The sequence below is a fragment of the Lutra lutra genome, chromosome 8 (genome assembly GCF_902655055.1).
Source record: "Lutra lutra chromosome 8, mLutLut1.2, whole genome shotgun sequence".
NCBI classification, from domain to species: domain Eukaryota; kingdom Metazoa; phylum Chordata; class Mammalia; order Carnivora; family Mustelidae; genus Lutra; species Lutra lutra.
The window spans coordinates 112807193-112820502 of NC_062285.1; the positions used below are offsets into that span (position 1 = coordinate 112807193).

The window sequence follows — 13310 nt, forward strand, 5'->3', positions numbered from 1 at the left end:
TAAATTCTCAATTTTAAGTTCTTGTTTCAGTCACTCTGCAGATGAATTTTTTAGAACTCATTAAAAATGTATTATTCTAAACAAGTGCAAAAGACATGGAATTAAGTTTTCAAATGATATCTCTGTTATAAGCATTAATACTTCTAAAGTTACTTAAAGCCTTAACATCTAGTACTTTTGAGACATCACATTATTAACTCACTTTTTTCCTTTTACAAATCCTTTTCTTTAATATGAACATATAATTTTTCTGTACTTGGTAAGAAAATGTTTATTTTTCCGTTTTGAATCTCACACGTCTCAGCAGATAGGTTTTGTAGTTGCCAATTAAAAGACATTGTTCAGCACTCCTCTGCATAATAAACCAATCTTTTTTTTCCTTTTTACAACACATTGAAGTGTATTTCTATTGGAATTCCTCTAACATTCTCATCACCAAACTATAACCCTGAGACTTCACTGAATTTGTTTACGTTATCTGTTATTATCACCGAGGACCCAGCTTAAAAATCTAGGTTAAGAAAGAAAATGGGAGGTTTCTTCTGTAAAGAATATTGCAAAACAGAGATCAAAGACACAATTTCATTTCTCAATCTGTGCACTCTAACTCAGTTTACAATTAGAGAATGATTTTAATTGTCAAACTTTTAAATTTTATTAAATGTTTGTGGCAATGCAGCGAATGAATTCCAGACCTATATAAATACACAGGCAGCTGTTTGCAATTTGCATTTTTATCAGTTTTGAAAGAGCACAATGTACTTCCTGCATCTTATTTTCAGAATTTGCATTTTATCATCTTTGGCTACCCAGTATATAGTATGGAGTACTTGAATATCTCATTCTTTGAATTTTCATTTTTGATTGTAAATCAGATGATATCTGGCACGTTTCTCTTTTCTCATTTTTCTCTTCTCTCAACCTCCAGATTTACTTGCTCCCATTTCTTCTTGGCTCTAATAATAAAACACACAAAATACCTAAAATTATGTTCTTTTTTGGCATTCTTCAAGATACTGATGTTCTGAATTTCTTTGGCTAATTGCTTACCATACATCTAAAGGCAAAACAAAGCCCAAACACATTGTTTTAATTCATATATTTTCAAAATGCTATTCAAACTAATTCAATTTCTTTCCAAAACTTATTGTGTTTTGAATTTGGATGGAGGGATGAAAAGGGATGGAAATGATACTCCATATAAGGCTGTACCTTAGTGTACTCAGAATGAACAGAATGAATGTTGCATCCTACAGACAGGCACCTCCAGTCACACCAGCTATATCCTTATCAGAAAGGACACGTGGCCCCAAGGGAAGGCTGAGATCTCTAATCACCTTCAGATCCATTCATTGGTCCCCACACATTTTCCTCTTCTGCTGCATTATCCTCATAGCATCGGACATTTTCCCAAAAGGCTCTTCTCACCCATTTACACTTCTATGGCCTTCGCTCTGAGATATTCCTTAGTGGAATAGACTAGTGGCAGCTTGTGCTTTCTGCCTCCTCTCTCCAACAGTCCATCTGTCCACTGGGAAATGGGAAATGATGAAATCGCTCCTCTGCGCCCTAGCAGGAAGTGTAGGGGGAGGAAACACAAGCTAATCTTTCTCTAGCCTGATGATGACAAGAACAATTGGAAAGGATAGGAGTTTAGGGGTTGCAGATTTCCCAGTCAAAAGCTCAAGGTAAATAAGAAAATGATTTTTATAATTCTTTTCAATTTCTTGAACCTAAGTCCCTATTCTGCCTGATGTAGAAAACTTATCTGGTCCTTTGCACATAAACTTAGTCCAATTCAGTGATTTCTTAGTTATTTCACATTTATATTTCAACCACATTCAGATTTGAAATTCTTTCTCAGGATTTCTTTCCCTCCCTCTCCCATCTCCCTCTGCTTATGTAGATTTCTGGGGTTGGAACAGGGGAGAATGGTTGCTGCTTTGTGATGGCTAGGAAGAGAATATTATCTCAACAGTCATGGGTTGGGTCTTTAACATGGCTTGGGTCTGGTGCTGGTGAATGGTGGCCCAGATAATATAGCCTAAGGTTTCTCAAACTTTAATGTGCATCTTGATCATCTGGAGAACTTGTTAATATGCAGATTTTAATTCAGTAGGTCTGCTATGGAGATTCCACATTTCTAACAAACTCCCAGGTGATGTCCTTGCTGGTTCCCCTCAGACAATACTTCCAAGTCACAAGTGACAAGTGGATGATTTTGGTTATAATCAGCTCCCCAGCAGAGCCATCTTTTGAGATTCTGATTGAGTTCTCCCCCCTGATAGGACCCAACCACGAAGGCCATCTTTCTGGTGCTGTGCTTTCAGCCCCAGCCAAGAGACTTTGGGTAGACCAGCTGGCCCTCTCCCAGGAACTGACTCTCACTTAAAACTCACAAGGATATGTGATGCCTTCCCAAGCAAACCTGAGGCTTGGGAATCCCAAGAGGCTGTCTCCAGCCCTCTCTCATGTTAGACATGACTTGCTCCCCCCCACTCCCACAAACACATGGCATTGATAAATTCTCTCCAAAGCTTCTTTCCCCTGTCTGCATCTGGGACGTGCAATGCAGATCCTCCTTATGCTCAGAGTATCATAACTTCAAACAGAAATCCATCCCTGACTTTCTTTCCCTGGGCCCTGGCACAACTGGAGGTGATAGAAGAGCAGAAGGGGACTTGTCTGGAGTAAGTGACCCCACACTGTAGCTGGTCACTTGCTGCCTCTCCATGCCCTCCTCTCGCTCTACACATTGGACCAAAAAAGTGCTTTTATAAGCTCACATCCCCTGTCACATTCCCTTTCCTGGGCCATACATGGATGGTACATGTTTCATGCCCTGAAGTGACCCCCTCTTCCCCAAATCCTTCTGTAATTCATGTTCAACTCCCTGGGATGAGAAGGGAGAAGGCTGCTGGGATACAAAAGCAGTCACCGGGAGAGGAGCAGGGATGAGGGGTGAATCCTTAAATACTCCAAATAATGTCACACTCATAAGGAAAGCATGGGAGAAAAAGATGCAGCTCAGGAATTTGTAGTTTTATCCAGGATTTCTACCAATTTTCATTTCCCCCCAAATTAAATGCAATCACATGTGAAAACCCACAGAAAGCTAAGAGAAAATATAGTCCGTGAAATAGCATGGCAGCAGCGTTCTCTTAGAGTACAATATGATTTGGAAAGAAATGGGAAAAGAAAAGAAAAGCAACTGACTTTACAGTCAAAGTAAAGAGTTTTGAGAAATACTAAAGATCTCAGCTGTTTTTGTTTTTGGAAAGTGGACAGTTTCTAATCTGGATGTCCTTGGGTTCATTCTGGGAAGCTCTTGTATAAAAGTTTATGGATTTCAGATGATTCTGGAAGTTCTAGGCTAAAGATATAAGTAGGAACTCTCTATTTAGAACTTTTTTTGAAAGGTTCCTTTTTGTGGAGTAACTGAAACCATTTTATCCTGTATGGTTTTCCAAACCTACTGTGCCAACCCTAGGATAAACTTGGAGAAGACATTAAGGTTTTTAGCAAAAGAACCACCTGAGGTCAGATCTGCTTCAAACCTCTACCCTGGGGAGGTTCCCAGGATTCCCATATTCTCCCAGAGAACAGAGCACAACAAGGGGGACACCATAGTCACTCAGAACCTCCTGGCCTGGAAACTTCATCTTAGGTGCCCTGTTGGTCTGCACCAGCCAGTATTTGTCCATGGTGGATATAGTAAGACTTTAATATTTTGTGTCCAAATATGGTTTTATATATTTGCTTTGTAGTTCAACAAAGAATGAATTTTAACATATAATTGCTGCAACTGCTAAGTTTGTATCTAAGGAGAGAAGTATATCAAAAAGATTTCTGATAACATAAAAATAGGCAAAGGAGATCACAATAAAACAAAGTAAAATTAAATTGCTAGTAGACAAGATATCTACTAAACTCCAAGTAACTCTGTTTGTAAGTATCATTAAAATTTCCTAAATTTTTCTAAAATATGTTTCCTGATCTTACAACTTAAAAGCTTGTCATTCATTTTTAGAATGCTACATTAAAATTACTAGTAAATATTTACCTGTATATATCTTTTCAGTTTTTGAATATGTTTTTGAAAAAGGAATTCTTTTTCGCCAGGCTGAACCATTATATGATGTTGACGTATATTTATCTGAGAAAAAAGGAAGACAGGAATTAAATATTTTATAACTTCAAAATCATATTCCAAGAGTATCTCAAAGTTATAAATATCTCAGAGGTGAAGCTGTTCTCTAAGTAACTTATTTTAGCATTTCAAAACTAAAGCATCAGGGACCCAAGTGAGTTTATTAAGACCATTTTATGATGGGGCACCTGGGTGGCTCAGCAGGTTAAGCCTCTGCCTTGAGCTAAGATTATGATCTCAGTGTTCTGGATGAGCTCTATATCAAGCTTCCTGCAGTGGGGAGTCTGCTTGTCTCCCTCTATCCATTTACCCCCAACCCCCACTCGTGCTCTCTCTCTCTCAAATAAATAAAATCTAAAAAAAAAAAGACCATTTATATTATCAATGAACATTGATTGTCTTAATTGGCTTAATTGGCTGTCCAATTCTTCAAATAAGGCTCTCTCCCATGAGGCTAAGCTATATGTAAGAGTATGATATCTAGATGTGACCAAAATATTTCATTGTCTTGCTTTACCATATAATTCTGCTAATGCTTATAGAAGAAAGAAGAGAAAGAAAAAAAGACCTGGAAGGTTCCACCAGTTCCTTTTCCCTTCCATGAAGTAACTCCCATGATGGCAGGGAATATTCTACCATAGTGAATGTGCTGTCCCAGGAAACCAAAGCCTTGATATACTGACTTGGTTCTTTAATATCTACTTTCCTCTGACAACTGTATATTTGAACTATTATCTAACAATGTGAATTTGTGTTTTTAAGTATTGCTATGCAGCTACAATTCTCAAAGCATGGTTCATAATAATACTAAGAATTTATTTGCTTTTTTCCTGTGTTAACATTTGCACTAATGGTGCAAAAGCAATAGTGAGCATAATTCAAATCCAGACACCTTAACACAAATCCAGACAGCCATTCACTGCCAGTAAAATAATAATAAAATAATAATAGTAATAAATAAGAATATTTCATCCAAGAATATCCTTAGTTTTGTATATAAACCCATATACCATTTTATTCTAAAACTAATAGAAGAAATACAATTTATTTATTTATTTTTTAAAGATTTTATTTATTTATTTGACAGAGAGAGATCACAAGTAGACGGAGAGGAAGGCAGAGAGAGAGAGAGAGAGGGAAGCAGGCTTCTTGCTGAGCAGAGAGCCCGATGTGGGACTCGATCCCAGGATCCTGAGATCATGACCTGAGCCGAAGGCAGCGGCTTAACCCACTGAGCCACCCAGGCGCCCAAGAAATACAATTTAAATAGAGCTAACTTCTATTTAAAATATAAAAGAAAGGACCTAAGAGAGACATTGAATTTTTACTTATGTTTCAGAAAGTACAGAGCATTCAGAACTCCACAAACTAGTCTGCGAACACAGGAAAATAGAAGCATGAAATTAGAGGGAATTAAGTTGCTCATGTTAAGTTGAGAGAATTGAAACCCAACTTCAAAAGAGCAAAATTCATCTGAAACAGGAAGAAAAGATGTAGTTCCCTCCTCCCTGGTGGCCTTGTACTTAATGACATATACTATGACTTAGCCTATTACATGATGAAATGATTTAGAAGCAATCTGTACACGGTGGGAGAGATGAGAAATATTGCAGTTAACCCTCAAACTAACCTTTCCAGAAAGTAATCATGAAGGCTTAAGGATAAGCCAGGGCACTAGCCTGAAAGTGATGGTTGAACAACACAGTTAGTGGAAAGAGAAAATGTCAACCATTTGAAAACAATCCTTAAGAGTGAAATAAAGCTATCCCAGGGGAACAAAGTGCAGTGCTGTGAGATAAAACTCTAGGGAGGTTCAATGTCTAGTTGTCTGCACCCAACACGTTTTCTAACATATCCTTTAAACCATGTTCACTTCTGCTCATGGAAGAAATCCTCTCTTAGTTTTCTAAGATGTCCTGGTGTGGTGATGGCCTGAAAACAGAAGAGGAGGGTGGGTAGCGATGAAGATTAATTGGACCATCACGTAATTCCATGGGAATGCAAACCACAGACATGAGTAAACGACATAAAGAAAGAGCTTTACCTGGACAGAGGTTGAATTTCGGTTCCTTGTTAACATCGACTTTACTGTAGGACCCGCTTGTGGGCCTGCTGCGGGGGGGTGCACTCAGTGAGACAGTCCTGATAGCATCTCTCTGAACGTGGATATAGGATGCATTCTCAGCATTTCTGTTTTTATTATTGCGATGGTAACTCATTTTATTTTTGGGATTTGGGGCCTGTACTGCTGTAAAGGAGAGGGGGAAGGGAGTGAGGGCTAAAACAAACTGGTATCATACCCATAAATAACATACTGCAGGTTAAATGTTTGACAGCGCTATGGAAAGCAATGTGTGCTAAATGAACTAAATTGATAGGAGTTGGGTTGACATCTAAAACAGCATGTTGCACAACAGTAATTTGTTTTTCAGGTAGGAAATATTAATTTATATTTAATTTCTTAATTTCATTTCAAATTATAGTTTAGAAATACCAGATATATAGATACTTTACCTCTCCGCATTCCTGGGCCAGGAAAATTCTTTGGTTCATCATAAATCCATTTTCTTTTTTTCACACCTTTAAAGTGAGGCTTCCTCACTGGCTGGACATCATTCACTTGAAGAAGATACAAATTTTTACAGTTTTTTAAAGAGATGCTTTCATCTGAAAATTACTGTAGGTGATAATTACATATCTGTGCATTCACATGTCAAGCCAGAGAAAAAAATAAATGCACTCCTCTAATACTTTACTTTCTAGAACAAAGGGTGACTTATTTCTTAAAGCAGCGCCCCCTCCCCCAAAAAAATCTGTCCTGGAAATTGACTGATGAGAAAACTTTCAATATGTAGCATTCTTCAGGGAAAAAGTGCTCTTTCCCAAAGGAATGTGTAGATTGTTTAAAAGACTATAAAATTACGTTCCAAATAGAATTATTTATCTCATCGTGTTTTTTAAGTAGTTTTAGAATTGTTATTTTGAACATAGATCTACTTCTTAAGAAATTGGATTAGTGTAAAATACATTTAGTGAATATTACTTTATTCTTTTAAGTTTTAAGAATTTGAGTGTGTTGTTAGTTTTGGAGAAATAAGACTAAGTAGTCAGAATTTGTAAGTGCTAAGATCACTAAATTATTCACTTTTTTACTGGCATGTTTTTACATTGAAAGGTTTATATACAAACTCAGTTTTCTAGGAATTTATAAAGGACATTTTTGCAGAGAATCTTAAAACAATCTAGTAGACAGGGGCACTCATGACTTCTCTATGTGGAGATCCTGAACATAAATAAGTAACTATTGCACAGAGAAAATGAACAAGTTCACTATGTAGATTACATTAGCTGTCTCTAGTAGACTAATAAATCTGTCTTTGCCTTAGCTCTCAAGATCAGTTTCAGTGTTAAATTTGAATTCTGATTCACCACCTCCTCTCCAAATATTGTGCTCCACCTTTACTCTCAAGTCCCCACTTCTAGGATTTGGAAACCATATTTTTAACAAATGTCACCAAACTGAGGTTCTTAGGAGTAAACCATCATGGTTTCCTTCAGGGCTGGTTGGGATCCAAGAACATTACCAGGACTCAGGAAATGAAATAAAGGAAAGAAGGAAGGAAGGAAACAGAAAGGAAGATTCATGAGTCTTAATTGTATCAAGAGAAGTAGCTTAGAATACTGAATGGCATGGAGAAGCCAAATCATGAAAAATAATCCAAAACATAATAAAAATCTGTCAGTGTATCCCATGTTGCATTAAATTAAAAATGCTATACTAAATACTAATGAATCTTCCAAGAAGGTAGTATATCATTAATTTTAATACCTAAATTAAACTAGTGGGAGTGTGTATAATTTACTAGGACCTACATCACAATTCATTGTCAGAGTTAGTAGAAGAATAATTGTTTTTAATTCTTAATCCTGAATAATTTTCAAACCATCATTTTTTCTTTCTTTTTAAAAATTCTATTTCAAATAAGCAAAACAAATCCATGATAAGACAAATACATCTAAGGCCAAAAAGTGATAGAGCTAATGTCTCACTTGAAGAGGGGTCCTCTCTGCACTTCATACTGATATTCTCAGTAGCATTTAATACATGCGTTGTAGGTACTAGTCGGGTAGTTAGGGAACGCTTTGGATGAGGACTGTCCGTGTTATCTTTTAAAGCAAATTAAGAAAATAAAATGTCAATATTAGTAAAAGAAGCTTTCAGTTGGCATTTCACTTTTCAAACATTATTTGATGGGCATACCTCTTTAAAAATATATATATGTATATTAATTTTTACAGTTCATCACTGAAATTCCCTAATCCCTACATGAGTCCCCAAAATTTGCCACTAACAAAATATTAAAAATCCAAACTACAGACATTATCTTCAACATATAAATTATGTATTTGTGGCAATATTTTAATACCTTCATATAAAAGAATCAGAAATTTATTAATTTTAAATCAAATGTGCTTATTTAAATTAAGGTTCTAGAAATAATTCAGATGTAACAACTTTCATGTGTTCTATGCTTTGGAGCAGGACAGCCCAGCAGAGCATTATACAATGATGGAAATTATCTCCGTTTGTACTGTACAAAATGATAGCCACTAGTCTCATGTGGATATTGAACACTCAAAACATGGCTAATGCAACTGAAGAGCTGATTTTTTTTAGTTTTATTTCATCTTAGTTTAAATTTAAACAGCCAAATGCGAATTGTAGCAACTGTTATTAGTGTAGTAAGAATTTTGTTCGTTTTTTTGGCTTTTGTTTGATAGTTTGGGCAAAGTGTTTGCATCTCTGAGATCAAGGAAAAGAGACTTACATGTCATTTCCCATTGATCATAAGTGCCTTAACCTACTCTCAAGAACATTTATTTAACGGTGGGGAAAATGGTAGATGAAATTAGTTAATATTTGGGTGGAGAATATGGAAAGCCCTCTAATTACAGGACAGCTATACGGTTAGTCTGAGAGAACTGCCTAGCAGAGAGGTACCAGCGGGGGGATTCTAAGCATGGTGTAACGGGAATCTAAAACTGTAAAGGATGGATTTTGTTATCATATCTCTGGATTATTCACAGACTAGTAATAATTATAAAATGGGGAGGTCATAGACATCATGAGATTAATACTCTTCACAGTCTTCACAAACAAATCTCCCTAAGAAAATTCAATCACACTGAGTATTTGGTTGGAAAAAGAAACTAAAGAGGACTTGGTTTTACTGTTTAACAGAACCAGTAACAGTAGAGATAGCAAGACTCCTAGAAATTACGGAGTTCAACAGGCCAGTATTTTAGATAAGGAAACTGAAGCTAAAAGAGATGGTCTCAGGGTCAAACAATAAGGGACAGACCAGGACTAAAACCTTAGAGTTTTTGACTCCTGTTCACTGTATTCAATGCATATTTTTATTTATTATCTCGCCTCTTCTATTGGTTTTTACAAGTGTCAAGTTTTGTATTTAACATACCTATCCAAATTATGAATGAATTAAAATTATAGGATGATTCATTACCTTTATTATTTGAACATTTTGATATGGTGATTTCCTTCTCTTCTGTTAAAGCTTTATTTTCATCTACTCCAAGAAATATGATCCTCTGTGGAACATAACAGTCACCTCCTATGACAATACCTTATGGTCAGTGGCCATGGTGGCAGAAAGTTCTACAGAACTATCTTCCAACACAAGATTATCCTTTTCTATAGTACACCTTTTTCCCGGTTTTATTTAAATACTTCTCAGTGATAATCACACACATCTCCACACATATCACATATGCTTAGATTAGAGTATGTATGCTTACATAGAGATAACTCCAAAGAAATTCACATAGACAACACAATTTTCCTTTAACATATATAAATCTTTACTTCTACCCTTTACCATCCTTTAGAGTTACTCAGAGTTAGTATAGTTTATCTTCAATATAACATCTTCAGATATATGAGAGCAATTTTTATGCTCCTTAAAGGTCTTCTATTTTCCAAGATAAATATCCATAATTGCTTTAAATACTACTTGTATACTTAATTTCCAGATTCTTCACCATACAAGTTACCCTAACATAAAATGTGTTTCAAGTAACCTTCTTTTAAAATGACACACTCATGTGGACTACCATTACAGAAATCAGTAGAATTAGTATAATAATAGTTGACATTTATAGAGCATTTTTCTATATGTCAGACACTACTGAGAACTTTAAATGACTTACCACATTTAATTATCTTCCTATACTATTTCTAATAATTCAGTGTGAGTTTACCTGAGTTTTTGGTAACTGACACCCAGTACTGAATCATTTTTAAAACTTGTGGCCAACAAAAAACACTTACTTTTCTCTTCACAATCTGTATCATGTCAAGTCTTTCCCAACTTGAAGAAACCCTGCCATTAATGTCTTGAACTTAAATGCAAGATTTTATGTGTATCACAGTTTGAGTTTACCTTGTTAAATTTCTCTCTTTCATCCAGCATATTAACGTCTAGTCATCTGTAAATTCTATAAAAATGTCTTCATTCATCCACTCATTTGATTGTTTAAACATTTGATTGTTTAAACATAAAATCTACAAATATTCTCAGAGTGCACATCATATGTCAGACATTCTCCTATAGGGATTCATCTACAGCAACTGATTACCTACAATTCCAGGCCTCAAGTTCCTTACCCAAAACCAACAATAAAAATGTCCAAAAGATTTTGAAAAAATGAAATTAGTTATGAGAGGAAATTCAGAATCATTTATTATATGGCGATACATTCAGAATCAACCAGGAATAACTTAACTCACCTCCATTTTCAAAAGCAGCAATGTCAGTCCTTGGTTTCCTATCCAACGATGCTTTTATCTCACCTTGCCTTTCAAATAGGCTAAATTTTGTTGGAACTGTAAGACCATCCCCTAAAAATTTTTTTTAAAAATTAGCAAAGGAAAAAGAAAAGAAAATCATCCCAGGAGCGATAGGCACTTATATAAGTCTAAAGTAGAATTCATGATGACAGTATAAAGTCAAAAATTAATATAAGTATTATTTGCATAGTTATATGATGAACTGTAAACTGATAGGAATTTTAAATAAATTTTGTAATTATCAAGAAAATAACAAACAAGCAAGTTTACTTTCCTATGTGGATTATTTATTAAATGGCAACTTAAAAATTTAAAGAATCTAACATTATTATGTATGTGTAATATATTTAACTGGTTTCATGTATTCTTCATATAATGAATTTTATATTTCTTTTGATTATATCTATTTATCATGATCAAGTTGAGTGAAAAGTATGAGTCTACCACTGAAAAATGAAAATCATACTGTCAGAATTAAATAATTCTTAGTGTTTTTCTTATACATCTCTAGATAATTTTCTTTTAAAATAAACTATTAAAAACAGAATAAGAGAGAGATGATAATCTAATGTACCATATGATACTATATTGGATTCTAAATCAGGAAAAAAGTTCATTTCGCCATAAAGAACATTGATGGTACTGCTGGTGAAATTTATTTCAAAAAATCCTGTAAATAATATAGTATCAGTGGTAATTTCCTGATTTTGATATTTATACCAATGTGAGAGTTATGTAGGGGCATCATATCTGCAACTTACTCTTGCACAAAGTGTTTAGAAAAAAACACAGTGTGTATATTTAGAGAAAGAAAGAGTGAAAAATTGAATGTGTAAAATACTAACATTTGGGGAAATCTGGCAAAGGCTATCATGAATTAACTGAAATTATTTAAAAACAAAAGACTTTTAAAACCATAATATAAAGTGAAAGTACGTGTAATTATCTTTCTAATCTACCCTTTTTATATTCCTTGCTAACTTGTTTTGTTTTCTTTTGTCCTTGTCTAGTTAATGTGGGCAGTGTGCCCTTCTCCAGCTAGGGTGCCCACCTCTCGGCTGTCTTGCCAGTCATTCCAACATCTAATGGTCTGTTGCTGCCACCTACCGCCATATGTTTAAATAGTTTGCCACATATGTACTTTAAGGACAGGCATTTTACTCTTGATCCTCTACTTCATTATACCCTCATCTTCATGTTGGGAGATTCCCCCAACTACCTTTTTTTTTTTTTTTTTTTTTTTTTTTTTAATTTTTAGGGAGAGAAAGGGATTCAAATCTCCTACTGCAGCAAAACTTTTCTGCTCATCCTAGTGGCAAGACAACTCTATAAACTCGTGACATCCATGGGTTTTCACTGAGTTTCTGGTTTTATATCCAGAAAATAATGTATTTATCTTGCCTTCAAGGGCAAATTGTTTACCAACATTAAAATAAGATTCACCAAAACACAAGACCCATGAAAGGCCCAGCCTTGGAATCATCCACCTGCATTGCTTCTGAAATTGCCTGGTATACAAAAGGTACTCATTCAATGAACAAATGTATCCTTTTTCTGCCACTAACATCATTCTCTGATCTCCTTTTGTCCTTCTAGGGCTAGGTTGTCCTTTCTATTCACAGAGAAAAATATGCACCTATTTCACAGGGAGATTTATTTGCAAAGAAAAATAAATGGTAGAAGCAAGTTATTTACAGAATGACTTGCGTGGTCAGGGCGGGGGCGAGGGGGAAGTACCACCATGCGCCTATGAAGCTTATTCGTTCTTTAGCTCCATGAGGAAAGCTTAATTACATTAACTGCAGCTTTTTTTATTAAATATAGGTCATCTGATGAAAGCACTTCCTCCTCATTCTCAATTCTGATGTATTATTTATCATTTAACTCTAGTTACATCTTACTAAATAATTCACAGCCTATCACACCAAGTATCTCTTACACAGCACCTTGAAGTGCTGTCTTTTCATTCCTTACCTTCTTGCAGTTCACTGCCATTTTCCAAAGGTTTTTCTGTTTCTTTGTCTGCTGTAGAGGCTATGCTTTTTGATGATGAAATATCTGGAGGAGTATGGAATCTGTAGTATTCACCTAATCTCCCATTAGAAAAGTAGGGGGTTAGTGTTTTTGTCACATCAAGCATTTGAAAATCCACAAATGTTTGATTTCTTACCAGATTTGTAACACATCTCCTTTATTGCTCTTTTTTCTTCAATCTCTTCAGGAGTCTTTGTCCATAAACTAGAAGCATCTATAGGATATATATATTTTTTTAAATAAGTTGTCCAAAGACAA

The 13310-nt window shown here is 35.2% G+C and overlaps 1 protein-coding gene across 4 annotated transcripts in view; it reads right to left on the bottom strand.

Annotated features, from left to right (window-relative positions):
• Positions 1-723: 723 nt before the first annotated feature.
• C8H12orf50 (chromosome 8 C12orf50 homolog) overlaps positions 724-13310 on the bottom strand; it is a 32541-nt gene continuing 19954 nt past the window's right edge. For 2 of the 4 annotated variants that reach the window (XM_047742219.1, XM_047742216.1), the window contains exons 5-13: positions 13189-13266; positions 12993-13106; positions 10959-11069; positions 9676-9783; positions 8201-8317; positions 6665-6769; positions 6195-6398; positions 4064-4156; positions 724-956 (exon numbers count right to left, since the gene is read on the bottom strand). In XM_047742219.1, the coding sequence (XP_047598175.1) occupies positions 931-956; positions 4064-4156; positions 6195-6398; positions 6665-6769; positions 8201-8317; positions 9676-9783; positions 10959-11069; positions 12993-13106; positions 13189-13266 (956 nt within the window). In that variant the 3' untranslated portion in view covers positions 724-930. The remainder of the gene's footprint in view (positions 957-4063; positions 4157-6194; positions 6399-6664; positions 6770-8200; positions 8318-9675; positions 9784-10958; positions 11070-12992; positions 13107-13188; positions 13267-13310) is intronic. The other 2 variants (XM_047742217.1, XM_047742218.1) reach the window with 2 other exon arrangements.